At 44.2% G+C, this 25,706-nt stretch overlaps 1 protein-coding gene across 2 annotated transcripts; it reads left to right on the top strand.

Moving 5' to 3' along the window:
* The first annotated feature begins 155 nt into the window (after window positions 1-155).
* On the top strand, window positions 156-21,357 carry LOC128340900 (heat shock protein HSP 90-alpha-like). 2 transcript variants are annotated; one of them, XM_053286706.1, is made up of 11 exons: window positions 156-296; window positions 3,172-3,330; window positions 3,424-3,787; window positions 4,167-4,300; window positions 6,114-6,410; window positions 10,113-10,287; window positions 10,858-11,048; window positions 11,256-11,403; window positions 18,033-18,301; window positions 19,884-20,214; window positions 20,870-21,357. In XM_053286706.1, exons 2-11 carry the CDS (start codon window positions 3,190-3,192, stop codon window positions 20,902-20,904), a joined length of 2,085 nt encoding a protein of 694 aa, XP_053142681.1. In that variant the 5' UTR covers window positions 156-296; window positions 3,172-3,189; the 3' UTR covers window positions 20,905-21,357. The 2 variants fall into 2 exon arrangements, with proteins under 2 accessions (XP_053142681.1, XP_053142682.1); XM_053286707.1 differs by having other exon boundaries at window positions 163-274.
* Window positions 21,358-25,706: the final 4,349 nt, after the last annotated feature.

Consider the following 25,706-nt stretch of genomic DNA (forward strand, 5'->3'; position numbering starts at 1 on the left):
GATGGAGGACAAGTTAAAATGACAGCACCAGTAGCTTGATTCTAAAGAGTTTCTCTTGAGTGTAGTCCTAGCTGACTTTAAAACACTTGCTTCGAATTTAAAAAGATCTAGAAATCTAACTTAAAGGTTAGTTTATCTCCTTTAAGGCATACATACCATTTTTGTTTCTCCAAAGGTAACTGATATACTCTTCCCAGGTGTACTCTCTAGGAGGCTTTCTACACTGAATTGTCTTCTAAAGTGGTAGTCCGCTAGACTGCTGAAATTGAGCCAGGTATCTGCTGTTGGGGTGGGTGGTAAGTGTCTGAAATATTGTGAGCCACTCTCTTATGGCAAACCAGTAGCTTGTTGTTTAATGCCCCTTGTTGCTTAATATTCTTTTCAGTTCTTCTTACTGGGAGTTAACTCCTACACTCCAATTTAGGTCTCTGCCTAATTAAGTGCCTTGATGAAACTCCTGATGCTGCAATGATTATTAGATTCTATACTTAGAATTTATCTAAGTCAGCGGAAGGCACTTGAAAGAATACTTCAGTCTCCCTTATCCTACCCAACACAAATATTTCTCACAGAACTGGTGTAAATCTTTAAGTCTCAATCTAAGATACTGTAGATACCAAATGCTTTTAGAGGTGCAGGTGTAAGCACTTCAGATGTAGTAGCTGGCAACAATGAATAACTGACATAACTGGCCCCTGGGTGAGGTTGGGTTAGGTGGCTTTGGCAACATCTGGTGTCCTTCTGTGCCTCTAACAGGGTTTTGTCTGCAAGAAGATGCTGGTGAAGATCTTCGGAGCATAGAGCTAAACTTTGTCAGTTACCAATTTGCTTTTGAAGTTGTCCCTTTAAGAGTGGGCAGCATTATGTTGAGTGTATCATTGTAGAGTTACTTACAAGCTCAGACAGAAAATAGAATAGGGGCTTAAAATGCACCAGTGTTAGGAGCATGCCCCTTTCCAGCCCAGCATATGAGTCTCCCAAGTGATACCAGGACCTTTGAGAGTATATTGACAATACCAGACACCAAACAGAATAAAACCAATGGAAGGCGAGAAAAGGTTTTGACTGCAGCAGAGTACTTCTCCCCTGAAATTTACATTAACTATAAGGGCTGAACATGTCCCCAGCACATCTGGAGACTTGGGAGGACCCTAGAAGCAAAGTAACCAGATTGGTATGCATACTATTGTAGAGCCACCTTAGGGGAAATTCAATCACTAGAAGTATGTATTCTCTTATCTATCTTTATCTATGTGATAAGATCCACTTTTCCTACTCACTGTGTAAATCACCTGAAAGTGTCCCCGAGGGAAAAGTCACACCCATAGTGAACTCTCAACCCTTGAGCCATTCCAATGAGAAGCAAAGCTTTTTGCCCTAAAAAGGTATTAAACTTTCAAAAGGCGAGTTCAGTGTTCAACCACTCAACATCTAGGACTCCATGTCTCCCACTGAGCTGATCCCAAGGATCGATGCTGCTCACTTCTGAGCTAAATCACTAACTTGGACCACCCACCTCACTTCAGCCAGAAAAGAGTGCATTCTGTGGATGTGTCCCAGAGATTCTCATGCTGAGACTTGGTGAGCTGAAATAGCTTTGCTTTGGGGCACCTCTACTGCTTGCTAACCACACATTCACCACCTAGAGTCCCCCCCCAGGAGATTTCTCCTTCTCCATGTTCGCAAACCTAGGAAAAGCTGCCAGATGGGTAATTGTGAAGCCTCACTCACTAGAAGTCCATGCTAGGATAGGATTTTCTTCTCATTCTCTGCCTTTTACTAACCAAGGTAGGACCCTCAGAATAACTTGGGAGCCCCCTTGCTCACTTAAGTCACAGTGAAACTAGGAGCCCAGCCCCGCTGTGCTCCTCCTTTGGCCTGGCGTGGCCTGCATTCTGTGGGCAGTGCTGCTAAGCTGCCTGCCTTGCCTAAAATGCAGCTGCACTGCATTAATGTATTTGCCTATTCTCTCCATTTTTGATTGGTTGCCCTCCATGTCAATTAACTCTCTGTCTGTCTGAGAAACTGTCTTGGAAAGGAGAGCTGGTCTTGTGGTAGCAAGCATGACTTGTCCACTTAGCTAAGCAGGGTCTGACCTGGTTGCATATGAATAGGAGACTTGATGTGTGAGCACTGTAAAATATTCCCCTTAGAGGATGGAGCTGCTCTGGGAAGAGCATCTAGGTTCCAGGTTCCCTCCCTAGCAGCATCTCCAAGATAGGGCTGAGAGAGATTCCTGCCTGCAACATTGGAGAAGCCACTGCCAGTCTATGTAGACAATACTGAGCGAGATGGACCTATGTTCCTATAACCCTCCCTGTGTAGCATTGCCATGGGAGCAGCTAGCTCAACACCAAGAATGCTTACTAGGAGGAGCCTTTTATGGTGGTTCTACTTCAATTGCAGTGTCTGAATGTATTTTCTGAGCTAGCAGTTCTCACAAGCAAGTCTGTTCTTGGGCCTAATAACAGCAGAGATTGGAGGGGAGGGTTAAGTGCCCTGCCATGCTTGCTGGGTCCCCAGCTGTCCAGCAATACCCCCAAAATGCTGGTTTTGCCTACTTTTCCATGAAAAATCACAGAAATATTTTTTCACATGAGCCACGATGGCAGGAAATAACCTCAGAAGTAGTTTCTAGTCACCCTCCAAACTGCAGATGTGCAAAAATCAACCTTTTAAGAACCTCCTCCCACACATTTATTTATTTATTTATTTATTTATTTATTTATTTATTTATCTATCAATCATATTGTTATACTACCTGATATGTAAATCTCTAGGTGGTGAGATTAACATAGAAGTTGGGTGTCAATTGCCTAACTGCAGGTACATGAAAACATGATTGCTAGGACCACATGTGCAGAGGTCCACCTATACAAAAAATTCCAGGTGTTCTAATTCATATCATATAATTTTGAAAAGCAGCAGTATATTTGTAGTAATATAATACTGTCTTAGGACACTACACCCAAACCAGGTTGCAACATGACCCTATGAATCTTGAGAATGATTGGGTTATATGGGACTCCTTATCAGGAATATTGTATTTAGGGCTATTAAATGGGCTTTGGCTTAAGTTGTTTGTAACAGAAATTAAAATGTCAGCTTATGTATGAAAAGTCTTAATGTAAAGGTTTGCAATGGAATGAATCAGACAAATCTCTTCCTTAGGCTGAAGTCAACCTCAAGATGGCCAATTCCAAGGAAGAGAAAAAGGCAGAGGTCTTTGCCTTTGCAGCAGAAGTAGATCAGTTGATGTCCTTGATCATCAACACTTTCTTTTTCAAGAAGGAAACTTTTCTTAGGGAGCTGATCAAAAATTCATCTGATGTAAGTAAATATCCTGCAAAAGTGGTAGAATTCATATGCTCACCTCTGCTAAGGTCTCCTGTATACTGAAAAAGCAGCCCCTGTCTCTTGCAGGCCCTGGATAAAATCAGATATGAGAGTCTGACAGACCCAAGCAAACTGGATTCTGGGAAGGACCTGAAGATCAATCTGATTCCTAATAAGTATGATTGTACCCTGACCATTGTGGATACCGGCATAGGGATGACCAGAGCTGACCTGGTGAACCTGGGTACCATTGCCAAGTCTGGTGCAAAAGAGTTCATGGACGCCCTGAAGGCTGGTGCAGATATCTCTGTGGTTGATCAGTTTGGTGTTGGCTTCTACGCTGCCTACTTGGTTGCTGAGAAAGTGACAGTGATCACCAAACACAATGATGATGAACAGTATGCTTGGGAGTCTTCGGCTGGTGGATCATTCATTATCAGGCTGGACCATGGTAAGGGCTCCTTCTTGCCACCACTTCTAAACTGGAGAACTACAGAAGTCACAGTGTGAGCAGATTTGTTAGGACAGTTCTAATTATGATGCCATATCTCTTGTTGCTCTTTGTAGTAATATGGTAAGGAATAGCAGGGAAACAGAAGTATTACTGCAGTATCATGCTGGCCTTACATGCTAGATAATTTTTGAAATGGACTGTGGTGCAGACATGGCTATCTGCAGCCGTCTGCACCAGAGGTGGAGCTACATTGGTACATGCTGGGCTCTTGGATTCTAAAATGGGCTCTTGAAGCAGTGCCAACTTGCTAGCTAATGACACGCTGTATCTGGGACATGACTGGTAGCCGTGCCTGAATTCTAGAATTCTGTTGCAGGTGAGCCTCTTGGCCGTGGCACAAAGATTATCCTGTATCTGACAGAAGACCAGACCAAGTACTCGGAGGAAAGGTGGCTCAAGGCAATAGTCAAGAAGTATTCTCGGTTCATTGTCTATCCGATAACACTCTTCGTAAGTGCTCTCACATCAATGTTATGCCTTACTAATTTCAAAAACTCCTAATTCTGCTTGGAATCATCAGCTGATGTGCAGCAGGACCATGTCCACTATGAGCTAGTGAAGTGTGTTGCCCAACTGGAAATATACCAATACTTGGAAATTTCCTGTTAGAGGGGACTTGGTGGGTGGCATTCTGGTGTAGGATAAGATTAGGATGCAGTGCATGAGATTAACTGTGATAGGATGGCTACTAATGCAAAGGCTATGCTTTGGAACCTATTTTATTTGTAGACTTCCCCAAACTTTCATCTCCGGGCAGTTTACAAAATATGAACCTCTCACTGGAACAGGGGTTCTTAGCCTGAGATCCATGGAGTGGGGCCTGGTAATGAACCAGAATAAAGTTCTTGAAAATAACTATCCTGAGGACCTGTTCTTAACTGGGGGGGTGTCTAGTGGAGCCCAACACAAATAGTGTATAGATGCAATTGAGGTCTATGGGTAATGCTTGGAGGTCTAGGTGGTCCATAGATACAGAAAGGTTAAGAACTGCTCTGCAGTAAATAGACTTAACTGGAACTGTAGCATCACTGATCTTACTATGTCCTTGTATAAGTGTGAACTATAGCTGCTGCTGCTGCTGTTGTATGGTCTGGTGGGTGAGATGACCAAGCAGTCTCTGAGTAGATAAGAACGGCCCTGCTCGATCAGGCACAAGGCCCATCTAGTCCAGTATCCTGTTTCACACAGTAGCCCACCAGATGTCTCTGGGGAGTCCACACCCTCTCTCCTGATGGTGTTCCCCTGCAACTGGTATTGAGTGACATCATGCCTCTGAGGCTGGAGGTGGTCTGTAGCCCCCAGTCTAGTAGCCATTGATAGACATGAATCTGTCTAAGCCCCTTTTAAAGCCATCCAAGCTGGTGGCCATCACCACATCCCATGGCAAAGAATTCCATAGATTAATTATATGCTGTGTGAATAAGTACTTCTGCTTGTTGGTCCTAAACTTCCTGACCTTCAGCTTCATGGGATGACCCCTGGTTCTAGGGTTGTGAGAGAGGGAAGAAAATTTCTCTGTCCACCCTCTCCACCATGCATAATTTTATACACCTCGATCATGTCTCCCTTTAGTCGCCTCTTTTCCAAGGTAAAGAGCCCCAGATGCTGTAGCCTAGCTTAAGGTGCTCCAGGCCCCTGATCATTTTGGTTGCCCTGCATCTTTTCCAGTTCTACAATATCCTTCTTAAGATACAGTGACTAAAGTTGTACACAGTACTCCAGATGTGGCCACACCATAGATTTGTATAAGGGCATTATAATATTAGCATTTTTAATTTCAACCCACTTCCTAATTACTCCTAGCATGGAATTAGCCTTTTTCACAGATGCTGCACACTGAGATGAGACTTTCAATGAGCTGTCCACCATGACCTCAAGATCTCTCTCCTAGTCAGTCACTGACAGTTCAGATCCCATTGGTATATATGTGAAGTTGATGTGTTTTGCCCCAATGTGTGTCACTTTACACTTGCTTACACTGAATTTGCCATTTTGTTGCCCAGTCCCCCAGTTTGGAGAGATCTTTTTAGAGCTCCTCACAATCCATTGTGGATTTCACTACCCTAAATAGTTTAGTGTTATCTGCAAATCTGGCCACTTTGCTGGTCACACCAACGTCTAGACCATGATTGGAGGGGTGTCCTTGAAAGGGTTACTACTCCCATTCTCTGGTGCAGGAGATCATCCAGGATTGGTCCTTTCCAGAGCCAGGGCTAGACTAAAGATTCATGCACTGGCTTTGATCTGTGTTTCTGTCATGCAGGTGGAGAGAGAACATGAAAAGGAAGTTATTGTTCCAGAGAAAATGGAAGAACAGAGGGAAAGGATGGAGGGAGAAGAGAAGGCTGAAGATAAGCCAGATACTGCAGATGCTAGCTTTGAGAAGGAGGAAAAGCAAGTTGGTGACAGAAAAAAGATCCTGGAGAAGTACATTGACCAGGAAGTGCTCAACACCAGAGAGCCAATCTGGACCAAGAACCCAGACGACATTACTAATGAGGAATATAGAGCACTCTACAGGAGCCTGACCAATGACTGGGAGGACTACCTGGCCGTAAAAGTAAGGTGGCTGCTTCTTTGGAAACTTGGGATAGTGATCAAATAGCTTGACCTGTATTGAACCCAAACATGAAGTGGTGATGTGGGACCAACTAAACTGTTGATTTAAAACATATCTTTTTTTGGTCTACTGCTTTAAAGGCATATTGGAAAGATGACTGGTGCCAACTGCCCTGGAGCCACAAAGCTGAAGGCCTCAATTAGTGATGTAGTGCTGCAGGGATGCAGTCCTGGTACTTTCTCCCTGCAGGGACACAAAGCCCCCTAATGTCTACATGGAAAAGTGCTGCTTTTGCTGTTCCAACCACTTGTTACATAGCAATAGCACTTACAATAGCACTTATATTTATATACTGCTCTATAGCTGGAAGCTCTCTAAGCGGTTTACAATGATTTAGCATATTGCCCCCCAACATTCTGGGTACTCATTTTACCGACCTCGGAAGGATGGAAGGCTGAGTCAACCTTGAGCCCTTGGTCAGCATCGAACTTGCAACCTTCTGGTTACAGGGCAGCAGTTCTACCACTGCGCCACCAGGGGCTCCTACATCACTGAATATCAGACTATAATCGATCTTATTACCATTCTTCCTGTTTTAGGAACATAGGAAGTTGCCTTACCAAGTCAGACCCTTGGTCCATCTAGCTCAGTGTTGTCTACAGTGACCAGCAGCACTTCCCCCAGAGCTTCAGGGAAGAGTCTTTCCCAGCCCTACCTGGAGATGCTGCCAAGGATTGTACCTGAGACAGTCAACATGCACAACCTGCAGTGGCCCTTTGTTAGCCTTCCAAAGCTCAAGTACGCTACACGCATGCGCCTGTTCCGGCGCGCGCACTCGCCGCCGCGCGCACACTCTGTACATGTCACACGTCGATGTGTGACATGTACAGAGCGCATGCGGTGGTGATTGCGCACGGGCGCATGCATGTAGCGTACTTGAGCTCTGGAAGGCTAACGACGGGGCCAGGGGTGGCAGGGAGGAATGCTGCCGCCCCAGAAACTTCTACAAAAACCACAGTACTGGGGGGGGAAGAGCAGCGGGGGGGGGTAAGTACTACCCCCTGCCCTTAAAGCTACAACCTTCCTCCGTGCCGAGCTGCTGGACCGGCTCGGAACCGGACCAGTTCGGAGGCTTCCAGCATGGCCTCTGAACCGGTTCAGGCACATCCCTAGTCTAGGCTCATTGTTGGCCTTCAAGAGAGCCCTAAAGATTGACTGGTCTGGCCTGGCCTTCCAAGGTTTTTAAATTGTGTTAAAGTATCTTAATTGGTTTTAAATGGTTCTGAATTGTGTTGAAATTGAGTTTATATTTTAAGCAGTATGTTTCAAATGGTGTCTTTTTTTTTTAATGTATTAAACTTATGGTGCACCACCCAGAGCCTTTGGATGGGGTGGTCTAGAAATGTTGTTAACATTATTAATAATCATAATAATATATAGGGAGCACATTCCACAGCTCAGGAGCAACTATGAGAAGGCCTACTCTGAAGTCACCAGCAGATGAGCTAGTGGTATACAGAGTCAGACCTCTCTTGATGATCTTAATGTGCAGTGGGGATCATGCAGAACACACACACAAAAGTCATTGTTGTTGGAAAAAGCCTCATTCCTTTATTCCTTGTTAGCGTGAATTGCTAGACCCAGGGATGGGGCTATAGGTCAGTGGTAGAGTATCTGCTTGTCCTGTGTAGGAAGAAGTAGAAAGCTCTTGCATATAGATGCTCACAATAATACAAAGGATCAAACGAGATCTTATGTTTAACATATTGCTTCTGTTTGCACTCTTCTCTGTTTAAGTAGAAGCCATGGGAGTGGGACTGGGATTTTTGAGGGGTGCATTAAACTTTAATAGAAGCTTTCCTTCTGGGGTTAGTAGCAGCTTTTGCGGGGGTGGGTGGGGAAGTAGGCTATTCCACAGTGAGGAGAAAGGGGAGGCATTGTATTGTCATGGGAACTTGGGTATAGAATGAATGCAAGAAGGAAAGCCATTTAGGTCAAACTTCCTGTTCACCTTAAACAGAACTAAATTAGCTGAACCTATTCTGTGATCACGGTTGTGGCTTGTCTACAGACTGAGCTAGTCAATGAGATGCTGGTAGTTGATTTTCATCCCGGTTTATTCAAATGAGAATGTCCAAAGCTAAGTAACTTTATTGCCACACAGGCAAATTAGCTCTCATAGGTCTTTTAGATAGATGACTAGACATCTTATTTATTTCTCTATGTAAACCGCTTTGGAAACTTTTGTTGAAAAGTGGTATATAAATGTTTGTTTAAACCCATTGGGTAAAAAGACCATTGTTTTCAGCTAGGTTCCAGGATTGAATTGGAAGGACTGAATGCAAGGTCCCTTTGTGGGAGACCATTTCTGTCTTTCATCAGTACAGAGCAAAACCAGGAAATGGACAAACCAACTGCCAGCATCTCATTTGCCATAGACTGAGCTAGACCTCTGTCTACAATTCCTAATTATTGGTTACCGACTAGGCTCTGCTAATTGAATTTTGTTTAAGGTAAATGGGAAAACTGACCCAATTATAATGTGACTTTCCTACTTGCATGCATTCTATAACTGTAATGCTCCTGTGGCAACACAGGCATCTGAATTTCTCCAATGCTGATCTCTTCCTCTCTTGTGGCTGCTACTTAAAGGCAAGTAGGGAGCACTGCATTTAGTGTTATATCTGGGTTGGTTCAGAAGCACCATGCAGTATGCAACTTCCTACTCCCCATCCAGGCTGCCTCTCTCACTTGTGCAGGACCCAGGGCAAAAATAGCTGGGTGTACATGGTAAATCAATATCCTACTGGCCAGGCCAAAGCTAGCAAGATCTCTACTGCTGTGCTACAATATGGGGCCCTGGGTGACTACTTCATAACCCTGCTTCCCACACTACTGATATAGTGAGGTATACTGACCTGTGATGGCAACTTATCAAAGACGATTCTTTTCTAATATCTTTAATGAAAAGAGCTTGGCTCCTAATAGGCATTGCAATAGCCATTGCAGAATAAACAGACAGAACATGAGCAGAATCTCAGGTGTGCACAATGACCTTCCCATGCTAGTCCATGAGCCAAGCCCACCAACTTTGACCATAAGTACCATCATGGGGGATGAATGCTCATAGTGACGTTTTGGGCAACACCTACTGTATCTCCCTACCCCATCAAGATGGACAATGGATGATGGCATTGTTGCATTTACAGCTTTCTCTGTTACCATCCCTTTATCCCTACCCCCAAACCATTGGGGTCTGCAGTCATTTTTTTTGCACAGAAGAAAGGATTAGGGTAATATGAACCAATTGCAGGCAGTTCCTGACAACTGTCATTTCCATGTATGTCTCTGGCAGCACGGATCAAATTTGATATAGTTTGTGGCTTTAAAACACTTAATTTTAAAAACACCACTGAACTTGACTGCTGCAGGCCTGATGGTCAAGGCAATAAAAGCTTGTTAATGTGCAGAATCTTGCAGTCTCTTGCCTATTTCTTGTCAAGATCACATTAAGCATTCGTTCCTCCAGATAATACCGACCACCCCAGCTGACCCATCTACTATAGGAAAGAGAATCCAACCTCTGTGAACCTATTGATCTGTAAAATGTTGGGAAGTATGTGCAACTGTGTAGCTTGTGCATGTAACAGACGGGGCCAGGTTCTTGCAAAGCCAACAAGACTTGTGTCTCTCTTCACACAGCACTTTGCAGTAGAAGGACAGCTGGAATTCCAAGCACTCCTTTTTATCCCAAGGCATGCCCCTCTTAGTCTCCTTCATGCAGTGAGGCAGAAAAAGCTAAGGAAGAATATCAAGCTCTACGTCCGCAGAGTGCTAATCATGGATAACTGTGAGGAGCTCCTGCCTGAATATCTGAGTAAGCAACTATCTTGCCCCTCCTAAGACTTGTCAATGGCCTTTATTTAGTACACCTGTATACCACTAATTACTGGATCTCAAGGTTAACCCTTGTAGCTCTGCAGATAGCATGTTCCAAAACTTAGGTGGTGGCTAATCCCGTTTTATAACTTGTTTAATCTTGTCTCTTTAAAAAATCAAGAGTGGAATCCACATAAGAATGAGAAGCTTGTTCCAGTTAATGCAAGATTTCAGTCTTCTGAAGTCCCTAAAGTGAAAGCTCAGAACTGAAAACTATAGAGCTGTCAATAGAAAAACTGTTACCTTTCAAAATACTAATGCATTGTTATACTAGCTGGATATTTTCTTAATCAAATTACTGATAGTTACTTGATTCCTCAATTGAGTAAATGGTTGAGAAATCCCTCGTGAATTAGGCATCAGAGTTTGGAGGTGGTCCCAGCCCCTGCAGGTCAGAGGAGGGGTGTCCATGGATACTAGGAGTAGGCATGAAGTGACACAAGTCACTCACCAGTTCAGCTGCATCATGTCTTACCAGAAGCCAAATGTCTTGCAATCTTACTTGCAGATTTTGTGTGGGGTGTGGTGAATTCTGAAGACTTGCCTTTATACATTGCCCGTGACAAGCTACAGCGGAGCCAGGTTCTGCACGAGATCCGGAATAACCTGGTCAGGAAATGTCTGGAACTCTTAGCTGAGCTGGCAGAAAATAAAGAAAATTACATGAAGTTCTACAAGATCTTCTCTGAAAACATAAAGGTCTCTGCTGTCTAGTCTCCTTGTTTTGACTCAGGTGTTCTCAAACTTGGGTCCCCAGATATTGATGGGACTACAGCTGCCATTGTGGCCAAATACATTGGCAGCTGGAGTCCAACATTATCTGGGGATCCATGTTTGAGAACCCCTGGCAGTAAGATCACAACTTAACATGCCAATATTAATTATGGTGGTACTCTGGTATTCCAGCTGTGCATATATGAAGAGCCTCAGAACTTCGAGAAACTGTCAGAGCTGTTGAGGTATTTCACTTCTGTATCTGGAGATGAGATGGTGTCCCTGAAAGACTACTGCACCCGGATGAAGGAAAACCAGACTCTGATATACTACCTTGCTGGTAAGATTTCCTATAATGCTTTTTATTATTTATTTATTTATTTCACTTTTATACCGCCCCACACTCATGTCTCTGGGCGGTTCACAATGATAAAAGAGTTAAAAACACATATAAAAACAATTAAAAACTATCAATTTAAAAATCAATCACAGAATTAAAAACTATACATTAAGAAGCTGGAAAAGCCTGAGTAAAAAGATGGGTTTTTAAATTTTTTTAAAAAATTGTCAGAGATGGGGAGGATCGTATCGCAATAGGGAGTGCATTCCATAGTCCTGGGGCAGCAACCGAGAAGTCCCGTCTCTGTGTGGCCACCAGACGAACTGGCGGCAATTGGAGACGGACCTCCAGAGATGACCGCAATGGACAGTGGGGCTTATAATGAAGAAGACGTTCTCTCAAATACTCAGGGCCTAAGCCATTTAGGGCTTTATAAGTTATAACTAGCACTTTGTATTTTGCCTGGAAACCTATAGGCAGCCAGTGTAACTCCATCAACAAAGGAGTAACATGGTCTCTCCAAGATGACCCAGAGACCAACTTGGCTGCTGCACTCTGAACCAACTGAAGTTTCCGGACTACATACAAAGACAGCCCCACATAGAGTGCATTACAGAAGTCAAGTCTGGAGGTTACCAACAAATGTACCACTGTCTTGAGGTCATTAATCTCAAGAAATGGGTGCAGCTGGCGTATCAGCTGGAGCTGATAGAAAGCACCCCTGGCCACCGCCTCAACCTGAGAAACCAGGGAGAGGTGTGAATATGTACCGCACAATAAGTACCTCCGACTTATCTGGATTCAGCTTCAGTTTATTCTCCCTCATCCAGCCCATTACTGCTTCCAGTTAGGCATTTAGGGAGGATATGCCCCTGGTGGCGCAGTGGTAAAACCCCTGGTGGCGCAGTGGTAAAACTGCCGCCCTGTAACCAGAAGGTTACAAGTTCAATCCTGACCAGGGGCTCAAGGTTGACTCAGCCTTCCATCCTTCCGAGGTCGGTAAAATGAGTACCCAGAATGTTGGGGGCAATATGCTAAAAATCACTGTAAACCGCTTAGAAAGCTCCAGCTATAGAGCGGTATATAAATGTAAGTGCTATTGCTATATTCCAGCTCCTGAAAAAGTTGACATGGAGAAGTAGATCTGGATGTCATCGGCCTACTGGTAACACCCAGCTCCAAATCCCCTGATGATCTCTCCCAGCGGTTTCATTTAGATATTAAAAAGCATTAGAAAAAGTACGGAGCTTTGAGGGACACCATACTTAAGCTCAGATCTCGAAGAGCAACCATCTCCAAACGATACTATCTGGGATCTGTCCGAGAGGTAGGAGCAGAACCACTGTAAAACAATGCCTCCCACCCCAACAGACATTCCAGAAGGATACTATGGTCGATAGTATCGAAAACCGCCGAGAGATCCAAGAGGACCAACAGAGTCACACTTCCTCTGTCAATTCCCAACTGGAGATCATCCATCAGGCTGATCAAGGCAGTCTCCACCCCGTAGCGCACCCGAAAACCAGTTTGAAATGGGTCTATCTAGATAATCAGTTTCCTCCAAGACCGCCTGGAGCTGAGAGGCCACCACCCTCTCAATTACCTTGCCCAACCATGGGAGGTTGGAAACAGGCCTATAATTGCTCAACTCTGAGGGATCTAACGCAGGCTTCTTTAGAAGAGGTCTAAAAATTGCCTCCTTGAGACAAGGAGGCATCTTGCCCTCCCTCAGAGAGGCATTTATGATTTCCACCAGGCCACCTGCAACAGTCTCCCTGCTAGACAGAAAAAGCCACGTTGGGCAAGGGTCAAGAGAGCAAGTGGTAGGCCTCACCGCTCCAAGCAGCTTGAGCTTGAACCTTGCTGCCTCAAAGTTCTGCATATAGTATAGCTGGATGACACTAAATAAAAATTAACATTCCTAGCAAGCCAGACTGCCAATCAACCTGGTTGACCATATTACTGACAGAACATGGTGTCAAAGATGGAATGTTACTAAAATTTTAAGTGCCAATCTAAATGATTTTTTAAAAAATGAGCCAGAGTGGTGTTAAGTACCAATGCATGATATTGCATATTGATCCATGGAAATGTGGGAGTGAGCAAGGTGACATTCTACATGTGTACTGGAACTGTTCTAAGGTTAAAGATTTCTGGGTCAGAGTTCTTAATGGTGAGGAAATGACTGGATATGATTAAGTGCCCTCAAGTCAGTGTTGACTCTTAGCAACCACATAGATAAATTTTCTCCAAGATGATCTGTCTTCAATTTGGCCTTTAAGGGATCTCAGTGGTGCATTCATTGCTGATGTAATTGAGTCCACCTTGTTGCTGGTCGTCCTCTTTCTTTCAACTTTCTCCAGCATTATGGACTTCTCAAAGGAGCTGGATATAAACTACCATTAAACATACTGGCCATATTATATTGTAATTTTAAGGGGTGGTGCTATAACTGAGCAGATGGGTTCAGAGAACCTGGGTCCCCCAACTCCACCCCCCCCCATTATCTCCTTCACTCAGAGGACCCCCAGGGATAGGGGCAAACACAGGTCCCTCTGCCCTAGCTATGCTCCTGGTAATTTCCCCTCAACAATTTGTTCTGTAGATCAAGAGCTTGCTAGCATTAATTGCTGCAAGAATGGTAATAAGTTAACCAACTTGCTGATTTTCCCCCTTCACCCTTTGTGGGATAACTGGTTGGTCAGAATGTGGGGCCTTATAGCTATAGTTAAATCAACTTATTTGTGCAAAGCTAGACAATATGTGTAGAACTGGAGTATTTTCTTAACTGCTGGAATAAGATCCAATATAATATTCAACCTCCCCCCCCCCCAATTTGGTATAAGTTAATGCCGTTGACATACAGTTGTGCTCTTTAGGTTGTTGGCTAATTTATGTTGACTAAAAAAATTAAGATGCTCCTGGAGTACCAAAGCTACTATCCTTGCTGTATATTTTTACATGCATCTGGACTGGATACCACCATTCTAAAGGCAGAGGATAAGGTGCTGGTGCTCATGTCTTGCACTCTGACATCTTGTAGTTGAATCCCTCTCTCCCACCAGTTCTGTTCCGCAAGGCTTTAAGTACTTCAGAGATTCCCAACGTTCGTTCCCCAGATCTGTTGGGAGACTACCAGCTCCCATCAACCCTTGCATTTGTGCAGGCAACACTTACATATTTTCCTTTTCTTTCCCAGAGTGGGGGGAAGAGTGGTTCTGTGACATGGACAAATGATGCACGAGAATGGCAGCTTCTGCCACCTTCCCAAATTGGAGCAAATATGGCTTCTCCAGTTGGTGTCCAAATATATTTTCCAAACACTTAGTAAGGAACTTATAGCTCACCTTATCCACTTAGCGTAAAGGTGGCTAACACAATGATGAAACACCCCTGTTTGTTTGATTTATATACCGCCCTTCCAAAAATGGCTCAGGGTGGTTGACATCAAAATAAAACAACTAAAACCACTTATTTACATAAGCATTTCTATACCGCCCAGAACACAAGTTCACTGGGCGGTTTACAAAAGAATAAAAACAGCCAATAAAAGATTGAAACATTTCAACAATTAAAATCGAGAAGTTAACTATTACAACACAATTAAAACAGTATCTAATTAAAAGCCTGGGTGAACAATATAACTATAAAACATAACTATAAAAACAGCATAAAACTAATTAACCATTAAAACATATAAACAGTTAAAAACGCTGGAGAATCAGGCTGAACATCTACAGCAATTAAAAACCATTTACAACAAATCAAACATCTTGGAAGGCCAGGCCAAATAGATAGGTTTTAAGGGCTCTCCTTAAGGCCAGCAATGAATTCTGCTTATGGATTTCTACTGGCAGTGCATTCCACAGCCCCGGGGCAACTACAGAGAAGGCCCACCTCTGAGTCGCCAACAGATGAATAGGTGGTAACTGGAGGCGGACCTCCTCAGATGACCTTAACGTGTGGTGGGAATCATGTAGAAGGCACAGCAGTAAACAAAATATAGCTATTAAAAGGCAGCTTAAGAATGCAGTGAGTAACATGCAAATCAATTAAAAACTGTCGTGTCCCCCCCCCCCATGCCACCCTGAGCTTTCAAAGTGGCAGTATTCTGCTATAGGACTTTCTCTGCACCATCAGCAGCATCTTTACTGCTGGCTGTGACCAGAAGCAGAGGTGGGACCTCCAGGCTTGACAGACCTGAATGGGGAGCCTTCACCAAGCAGCAAAGCAGGGTGAGATTTGGGGTGGCAGAAGGCTGCTCTGGGTGAGGAAGAGGCTAGAAGTGGGGCTGGGAGATGCTTATAGGGAATGCACAGCTCTGTTTAAGCAGGCAGGGGCTAGGGGTGGACAGAGCAGGCCAGGGGCCTCCAGGGCAAGGGTGAAATTGGTCCCACAAGAGGAGGAAAAGTGAACAAACTCTCTCCCCTCAGCTTCTGACACTTGACACTGCTGCCCAAGAGCTGCCTCTGCAGTACTCCACACCAGCATATGGACAACTGATTTTGTAAAATGCTAGAGAACAGAATGGGCTTCCTTTGTTGCAAGAAGCAACTACTGAATACATAGTTTGGAAGGGGATAGCAAAGTTCAGGTGCCACCACTGGAAAGGCCTTTCCCCAGTTGCCAGCTGCTTTCTCACTGAAAGCAGAGGCACTCCTAGAAGGGTCTCGCAACATGACCTTGACAGAGGTTAGAGATATGGGACTGGTGCTCCCATGGGGGCCCTTGAAGTTCAACTTCCTGCCACAAAAATGGTAGTGCTGAGGTCTGCTTCCCATAGCCCATGTGTATCTGTGTTAGGTCTGCAAGGCTTGGTATACTCCAGACAAGCTTGTGTTTAACTCTTTTTTTTAAAAAAAGGAACAAGCATTCTCAAATTACAACAGACATACAGAAACAAAACCTGAGGATCCTTGGGGATTTTGTTTTAAAAACTGCTAGCCACTGTACTTGCCATGAACCACATGGCACCCACGCCACACGGGCAAAGGCAACTGCATAAGGAATATTCTTATTTTGCTTCCAAAGCAGCCATGGGAAAAAAACACTGAATGAGCTAATGTTAATGCCCTTCAATATTTCAACACTGATTTGGTTTAAACATCTGGCTGGCCTAAGGCTAAAGGATTGGTTAACCAAAAAGACTACTTCTTCTAGTTGTGAGACTACTCTATTCTCCTTTCCGAGTCTATAATCCATTGTCCAAGCACTGTTTGGCCCAGTTAAAACCCAATACTAGTAGAGCATCCATAGGACTGCAGCTTCTTTTGGCGAGATCTTTTCCAACTTGTGTCAAACTGATCAGTTGGAACAAATGGTGCTAATCCTAGTGGGAAGAAAATGGGCTTTAACCAGTAGTCAAAAATGCTTATCCATAATCCAGTTCCACCTTAAGAATACCTGCTTCCTGATGGAGGACTGCATTGGGCACATAATGGGCCAACTGAAATATTCATCCTATTTCTATACCACCATTCCAAAAATGGCTCAGGGCAGTTTATACAGAGAAATAATAAATAAATAAGATGGATCCCTGTTCCCTTAAGGCTCACAGTCTAAAAATAAACATAAGATAGACACCAGCAACAGTCACTGGAGGTCCTGTGCTGGGGGTGGATAGGGCTAGTTACTCTCTCCCTGATAAATAAAGAGAATCACCACATTAAACGGTGCCTCTTGGCCAAGTTTTCAGGGGTTTGGAAGAATACCCAGATACTTAAGAGTTAACCTGCTATAAGTTATGACCATTCAAGGACCAATTCTGGGGATCTGGGTCAGTGTTCCCTCTAACAAGGATTCCCAGATGTTGTTGGTGACAACTCCCAGAATCCCCAGCTGCAATGGCTTTTGCTTGGGGATTATGGGAGTTGTAGTCAACAACATCTGGATATCCTTGTCAGGGGGAACACTGCTCTAAGTGTTTCATGAATATAAGGAGCTTTTTGTCCTACAATAGCTGTTCTCTAATGCTTGGTCATTGTAATACATGGCAAGAGACCATAGGGCTCTTTAGCCAACCAGAGCCAGAGATCATATAACAACTCTGTCCACATAGGATTGCAATATGCTTATTAGCCAGCTTTGGGGGAACCTCTAAGTATTTAATGTGTAACGCAATCCTTACTCCCATAAATCTTCTTTGCCATTCCTTTGTTCCCCCAAACAAGTTAGTCTAGAGTCACCTCAAATAACTTTTCATCAGAGGAATATTGAATTATCTTAGGTCTTGAATATGGGAGTTCATTTCAATCAAAATTGAGGAAAGGTCACAATTTCAAGAAAAATCTCTTTAAGCTGAGTTCATGGAACATTTAATATACAATATCTTGCCATTACCATGAACTCCCATACTCTGTCAAATTGCTCGTTAATAGAGTTGCTTCTCTACCATGTTACGATATTATGACAACTTGCTAACATTAAACGTGAACTCTACATGAATTGATACCAAAGACCATCTCTAAACTTAAAGCTTTGGGTTTTAGAGTTCTTATTTGTGTTTTTAAATTGTCTTAATCATATTGTGTTTAATGGTAGCTTTTAGATTGTCAACCGCCCAGGGACACTTTTTTTTTTAAAAAAAAAGGGGCATTATAGAAATGTACTAAATAAACAAACTCTGGCAGGTGAAACCTTAAAGCAGGTAGAGAATTCCGCTTTGGGGGAGCGCCTCCGCAGACGCGGCTTAGAGATCATCTACATGACCGAACCGGCTGATGAGTACTGCATGAAGCAACTGAAGGCCTTTGCGGGGAAACCATTCTTCTCTATAGCAAGAGCAGGTTTGACCTTTCCAGAGACCACCAAGGAAAAGGCAGAACGGGAAGAGAAGAAAGCAAAGCTAGAAGACCTCTGCAAAATCCTAGAAAAGGAGCTGGGAAGGAGAGTCAATAAAGTAAGGTTTTGTGTGTGTGTGTGTGTGTGTGTGTGTGTGACCGAGAGAGAGAGACCTTGGTGCAGTTACTTAGTCATTTGTAGTACAATGCCTAACTTTTGATGAGTTTAAAAAAAAACCTGGAGTGAATTTTTGTTCATATACTTTATTGCACAGGAGTGCCTGTGTATTATGGGTGGAGAGGTAAAAGAGTATCTATCACTTTGAGCACAAATAATGCTAAGGTGTGTGAGAAACAAAGGGGCATTTTGACCCTCCTTCATGTGCAGAAAGTGTCATTTATCAAATCCACAGGGAGATGGCAAGTCAAAAAGCAGACATAAATGTCAAGACCACAGCTGGGTCTTTGCCACCCCATAATATATATCAAATGAGACTCTCTGCATTCAAATAGGGAAGCACAGACTGACTCAGTTTCTTTAGGGAAGGCCTCTTTAGATGGTTTGTCTTCTGTAGGAGGGCCTTCCATGGGCTTGTTTAATTTCTACCAACTTACAAAAAAAGATCTGCCATGCTAACTGAAGCTGGAATGTTGGGGTGGGGGATTGAGGGGAAAGGCAGTGAGTGGGCAGAGCAGTGAACACTTCTGCCCTTATTGCCCTGGAAGCAGTTCTGAAGGGGCTGACTGAGATCTGCCCACCCCAAAGAAGTCTTAAAAGGGTAACCATTACAGTGAAATGGTTTAAGTCATGTGTCCGAGGTAAATAGAACAGCCCTAGTCTGGTCTCCACCCTAGCCACTTGGCTTGCATGCTGGGAACTCACTGGAAACAGGAAAGAGCCCATGCAGCTTCTTACCAGCATGCAAGCTGGCTGGTGAGCAGGGCTGGCAGCAGCAGGAGTGGTGGCAGCAGGGCATGTGGACAAGAAAGCAAGAAGTGGTGACGGGACCAGCCGCAGTAAAATATGGGGCAGGGGTGTGTGGCATTTGCAGTGGGCTTTGCTGCAAAAACATCTGGCTTCTCTGGTGGAAAAAATTGAGGGGCCAATGTGTTGGATAGGTCTCTTCTGACCTTCTTATGCCACTGTGGCACTCCCATTTTAAAAAGCAAAGCTACTCAATTGCAGATAAACTTCAGTTTGCCAGATAATTATGGATGTGGCAGCTCCAAAAAAAAAAGAGGAAATTCGATGGCTTATGATCATGCCACGGGGGTGTGGGATCCAATGTCTAATCTGAGTAGCCCATCTCGCTAACTGTAATACTTAAGTGTGTTTACATATGTGTACATGCACTCTCATACCATAAAGTTAAAATGTAAGCATATGTGTGCTTCTAGGGTACTTGAATTGAAGGCTTCCAACAGAAGGTGTACGCTTGTTAAAGACTGGGAAACTCTGTCCTATTGTTATAAGAACAGTGTGTTACATGAGTTCAAAAAGATTAATAGTGTATTTCCAGGTGTTTAAAATGGTCTCCAGCACACCTAATAAATGCATCTGTGAACCCTGGCTTAATTGGGGGTTCCCAGATGTATGTACATCGGGTATTTCTAAAAGTGCAACTCTTGGAAGGTGGAACTTTATTCCTGTACAAGGATGTTTATGTAGCTGTCCATCTTTACAACTCCCGTGGTTGACAGGTTGTGGTCTCGAATCGACTGGTGACTTCTCCATGCTGCATCGTGAGTGGTGGATTTGGCTGGACTGCCAATACAGAGAGGATCATAAAGGCACAAGTCCTAACAAACGATGCAGTGAAATATATGCTTTCCGTGAGGCTCCTGGAGATAAATCCTGACCACTCAATCATTGAAGTACTAAGACGGAAGGCAGCAGTGGACCCGAATGACAAAGCTGTGAGATACCTGGCCATCTTGCTGTATGAGACTGCTCTCCTGTCGTCTGGCTTCAGGGCAGAAGATCCCCAGATACATGCCAGACATATTTACAGCATCATCAAATATGGTCTGGGTAAGTGGGACTCTTCTCCCTGCACCTTGTTGCACATGCTAGAATTAATAAGTAGACAACTTCTCACAAGACTGGTTTCTGTGTGGTACATAGGTGACCCATATACTGAGTCAGACCATAGGTTCATCTAGCTTAGTATTGTCTAAACAGACAGGCAGCAGCTTCTCCAAGGTTCCAGGTAGGAATCTGTCTCAGCCCTATCTTGGAGATGCCAGAGAGGGAACTTGGAACCTAGATGATCTTCCCAGAGCAGCTCCATCCATGTTTTAGAAACGCTGTAAGCTCTTGAGAAGTGCGCTGGTCTTGTGGTAGCAAGCATGACTTGTCCCCTTAAGCTTAAGCAGGGTCCACCCTGGTTGCATATGAAAGGGAGACTAGAAGTGTTTGCACTGTAAGATAATCCCCTTAGGGGACAGAGCCACTCTGGGAAGAGCATCTAGGTTCCAAGTTTCCTCCTTGGCATCTCCAAGATAGGGCTGAGAGAGATTTCTGCCTGCAACCTTGGAGAAGCCACTGCCAGTCTGTGTAGACAATACTGAGCTAGATGGACCTATGGTCTGACTTGGTATATGGCAGCTTCCTATGTTCCTAACTTGGATTAGTATGGCTGTGTAAGAAGATATTCCAACGACCCGATATTTCTGTTCTGTCACAGGCCTTGATGGGTATGCTGAAGAAACTAGTCTGTAGTCTTGGAGGCAATGCCGTCATTTGAAGATAAGGCCACAAATGTGCAAGAAACTGGTGAAAATGGCTTCTCTTGTCTGGATAACACAGAACAAAGAATGGATCTGAGAATGAAAAATGTACTTGACTGTTCTGATTCTGTTCATCTGTCCAGTGCAGTCTTCAACAGAAGCCACTGGTTGAAAATGAGTCTCTGGAAAGCATACATCCTATTGGGCTACTTGATTTTACGATAATAAAGATAATCTAATTAGTATAAAGCTGGATGCATGCTTTTTTGGGCCAGAAATTCTGGCTATTGTGACTTTTGCCTTGCATCTTGCAAATCCTGTGTTTCTCTTCAGTCCAGACAAGGAACATGTCTAAGATGTAATGCAAAAGACTTGTGTGTTCTGTATACTTAGGCTTAAGCTCATGTGTTTAATAATCCTGAATAAAAAATCATATGCGACTGCATAGTTGGTTGGTATTTGATTACTGTTCTCTTATGCTTAACTGTTGTGCTGTAGAGCAAATCCCTCCATTTTGAGTTGAACTTCTACCACCTGATTTTTATATCCCTGGCTCACTATATATAGTAGGCTTTTTCATACCTGTATTGCCTGCATTACACACACATCTCTTCCTAACATTAAAATAGTGGCCTAATTTAAGATAGGCATATTATTGGGCTGGAAATAACTCCTTAGGAGCATCCTTCAAAACACAAAAACTGCTACTCAAAGTGTATTGACTAAATATTAGATCTATGTCCCTGCAGATCAGGACTGTGGTGAGAGGAGGCTTTAATTTGGGATCTGCCCTTTCCCACATTCTGCACCTTCTATCAAAGGGGAAAGTTCTTGGGAAGGAGGGGTGCCAGTTAGTGCTGCTCTCTCTCATAGCAAATAATCATGGAAAAGTGACAGATTATAGCAAGGGAACAGCGTTAAATACCTCTTTCTTTTGCCCTACTGTAGTTCCAATCTGTGGGACCCTCGCCCCATCAGATTGCCAAACAACTAAAAGTGCTTCTGGACACATCCAGATGGAAGTTTTTTTTTTTACCATGAACACAAATTGCAATGAGACATTTCCCCCAGATGTCAAGGGGCATAGTACTGTTTCTTACTGCCATCGGCTGACAATCTGTGCAAAAACTTGTTGGGAAAATGCCATATTTACTTGAATACAAGACTACTCTGAAGTAAAGGTAAAGTGTGCCATTGAGTCGATGCCTACTGACTGGCAACCACAGCGCCCTGTGGTTGTCTTTGGTAGAATACAGGAGGGGTTTACCATTGCCACTGTATCTCCCTCACAGTATGAGATGATGCCTTTCAGTATCTTCCTATATCGCTGCTACCCAATATAGGTGTTTCCCATAGTCCGTTAAACATAGACAACCACCTTAAATACAGGTTATACCTATTACTGTATTTACCCCAAAGGGAGAGAACTCTGGATTTAAGAGGATTCTCCCATTTCTAACCAAATAAGGAAATGCCCTAGTACTGAATTCAGGTAAATAGAGTACTTTGAAAAGTAGTACTGTATTTACCTGAATCTAAGACTAGGTGTGTTCCAAGTTTTTTTATATTAGAAATCAGAGATAATCTTAAAACTTGGGAGTCCTGTCCTTTTCAAGTAAATGCAGGTATAACCTGTTCTTCCTCTGTCAGCAGATGGTGCTAAGGAATTGTACCATGTCACTTGGCATTTAGATGCTCCCAGAAAATCTCTTAATTTGTGTTCATTATTGGAGTAATTATCTGGAAATACCTTACCAAACACATGCTTTGAGCAACATGTGGCCAACCCCCAAGTGTTGAACACGGGGGCTACCACCTTCTCTCCCCCCACCCCTACCTCTATTCAAAAGGAAGGGACAGGAAGCCACAAGTGCTGTGTATAAATTCAACAGCATTCTTCACCCATATGGCTTAACAGATGGCTTGCCTTTTGTAGGTCTCTGCTTCTCCCTTGAAATGCAGATAGAAGCTGGTAGCACTATGGAATATCCATCATTGGCAATTACAGTGTGCTAGATCATTGGCGAGACAGCCATTCCATGATCTCACTGTCCTCTTTTATAGAATCTGTCCTGGCTAAATCACTGTCTTTTGTCTCCCTTCCCAGAGTGTCTGGAAACTACATCTCCAGTGCACCTGCTTTTCAATGGGTAGATGACTCTAGACAGTACACAATGCACAGCATATAGCAAGTGGAGTTCACAGGGGCGTAGCTAGGGGAGAGAGGGCTTGTGTTCACCCCTTTCCCTGGTGGTCCCTCGGAGTGAGGGAGATAATGAAGAAAATAGTGAGCAGTGGAGCTGGAGGGCCCTCAGGAGCTGGGGCCCCCAGGTTCTTTGAACCCATCTGCCAGGGGCGTAACTACCATTAGGCAAGGGGAGACGGTTGTCTCGGGCCCCCACTGCCTCAAGGGCCCCCCCAGAGGCATGTCACATGACTTCCTCGCCCGCACCGTGTTGCACCCCCTGGATCTTTTAAGTACCTAGCAACACCTCTGTAAGGGAGAGAGGAAGAGTGATAGGATTTTCCAGGCAAAAGCTGGTATTAGCAGGTATGTTCAACATTCCTTCTAAAAATAAAAAAAATCAATCTTTCCCTGAATGTTTTAGTGTAAAAAGTAGTGAATTCAGCTAATTTAAGGGGGGGGGGAGAAAAGGAATGAGAGAAAGAGCAGGGAGGAGGAGGAGGAAGATAGGTGGTGTGAGGTGGGCGCAAGGCTATGTGTGGCTCACCAGAGGTACATCAGAATCTAATCTGGCCCACCACCAAATTTTAGTTTGACACCCCCTGGCATAGTGCATTTGCAAGAGAGAGAAAATCCAAGTCCCAATATTTATATAGGGGGGAAATCTTTTATGGGGGGAATTCTTGTTGCACCCCCTGTAATTTCCTGCGGGATCGACCCCTGTGAACTAGATATTCACCGTATTCATAATGGGGATGTGAGTGTGAGTGCACTATATATTGTGAAGTGTGTTTGTGTGTGTGTATATCAGCGAGGGGCCCATTTCAAAATCTTGTCTCTGGGCCCACTCCAACCTTGCTACGCCCCTGCCATCCGCTCAATTATATCTACACCCCTGGGAGTTCAGTCCTTGGTAATGTCTGATCGGGAGCAGAGAGCTTGGCATAAGAACTAGTTTCTACAGGTGTATCCCCATGTTCATCTGCAAAACCTTGGAGGGTGTGGCTTCCGCTCGTGTGCTCTGGTAATCTGGAATAATATGTTCTGCATGTTTCCTGCTTTCCATTCGGGCTGTGTTGATAGAATTGTATGCTATGCCTCCTACACACATGCATACGCATATGCATATCCCTGTTTTAATCCAGGAAATGCTGAGGGGATGCCAATCCCATGACTATCAATATGGCTGCAATCCTCTGAACCCTTGTGCTCAACCCCTGGGCAGCGAGGAGGGCTTACTGGACTCCCACTAACTGGGCAAAGGGGCACCTGGTGGCTCTCCTATACTTAGCAGGGCAAGAACAACTGTACTGTTTCACTTGGCAAAATATCCCCCCGGTGGCTGATGGTTGCAGGGGCATACCCATAATTGCAAAGGATGGGGGGGGACAAATGTCCCTGGGCCCATGAGGGGGAGACGGGGCTCCAACTGGGTGATAGCTCACCCTTCTGGAGCAAAGATGGGGGGAGGTGAAGAAGGCAGGGGGGCACCCAGGAGGTCTAGGACCAACAAACGGAAATACTTTGTCACACAACCTGTGATCCACTTGTGGAACTCTCTGCCACAGGATGTGGTGACAGCCAACAACCTGGATAAGAGGGGTTTGGATGACTTCATGGAGGAGAGGTCTATCAATCACTAGTCGGAGGGCTGTGGGCCATCTCCAGCCTCAAAGGCAGGATGCCTCTGAGAACCAGTTGCAGGGGAGTAATGGCAGGAGAGAGGGCATGCCCTCAATCTCCTGTCTGTGGCTTCCAGCGGCATCTGGTGGGCCACTGTGCAAAACAGGATGCTGGACTAGATGGGCCTTGGGTCTGATCCAGCAGGGCTGTTCTTATGTTCTTAGGACCCACTACATTCTTGCTATACCTGTGGTTGGCTCCTTGTGAGTGCCTTTGGGGCAAGGAACCATCATCTTGCACCTTTTGCTACATTAACAGTGTTTTAGTGAACTTTTGGTTGAAAAGTGGGAGAAATATTCTAGCTTCATGGCTAAGTAACTATGCATAGGGTTGGGTTACAACCCAATGGACCATGCCTCTGAAAGGTGACCATTTCAAATACCAAACACATGATGCCCATTACACTTTCCATTGCCACATCCCCCCAGTCGTAGTCCCACTCTGCAAATCATGTAGCTTTGTCTTGCATATTTCATAAGCCGTTATCTTTAGTGCTCTTTAGAGCACCAACCATTTTATTCTTGCCTACAATTCTGTGCAGCATCTGCTATGCTTTTCTGTGACCTGTGCAATGTTTGTGCAGTGCCATATCTCTGCTCTAGTTGTATCTGAATATGTTCTTTTCACCTTCCTAATTCACCAGACTTACAAAAGAGAGAGAATGGTGCCACTGTGGGAAGTGTGCTGGCTGCCTCTGACACCACATATGCCTGCATGCTTATTGAAAGCATGCTATTCCTTCTCTATTCTCGTGGGTGGGTAGAGTTGCACTGGTTTTGCTGAGATACCATCTGGAGTGCATGTGGGTTTCATGCCTTTGCATTTCTGAAAGTGCCAGCAAATGCTGAAGTCAGAAAAGGTAAAGCCTTCTCTGACTGCAGTATTTGCTGGTGCTTTCAGAAAAGCATGGTTAGCATTGCAACTGC

The sequence above is a fragment of the Hemicordylus capensis genome, chromosome 1 (assembly GCF_027244095.1).
Source record: "Hemicordylus capensis ecotype Gifberg chromosome 1, rHemCap1.1.pri, whole genome shotgun sequence".
Classification (NCBI taxonomy): domain Eukaryota; kingdom Metazoa; phylum Chordata; class Lepidosauria; order Squamata; family Cordylidae; genus Hemicordylus; species Hemicordylus capensis.

What these genes read in the sequence shown, in the direction of transcription:
- LOC128340900 (XM_053286706.1), top strand. Translation starts at nt 3,190, where the DNA reads ATGGCCAATTCCAAGGAAGAGAAAAAGGCAGAGGTCTTTGCCTTTGCA. An exon ending in CATTATCAGGCTGGACCATG is followed by an intron (nt 3,788 to 4,166) that starts GTAAGGGCTCCT and finishes ATTCTGTTGCAG; the next exon opens with GTGAGCCTCTTGGCCGTGGC. An exon ending in GCTCCTGCCTGAATATCTGA is followed by an intron (nt 10,288 to 10,857) that starts GTAAGCAACTAT and finishes TCTTACTTGCAG; the next exon opens with ATTTTGTGTGGGGTGTGGTG.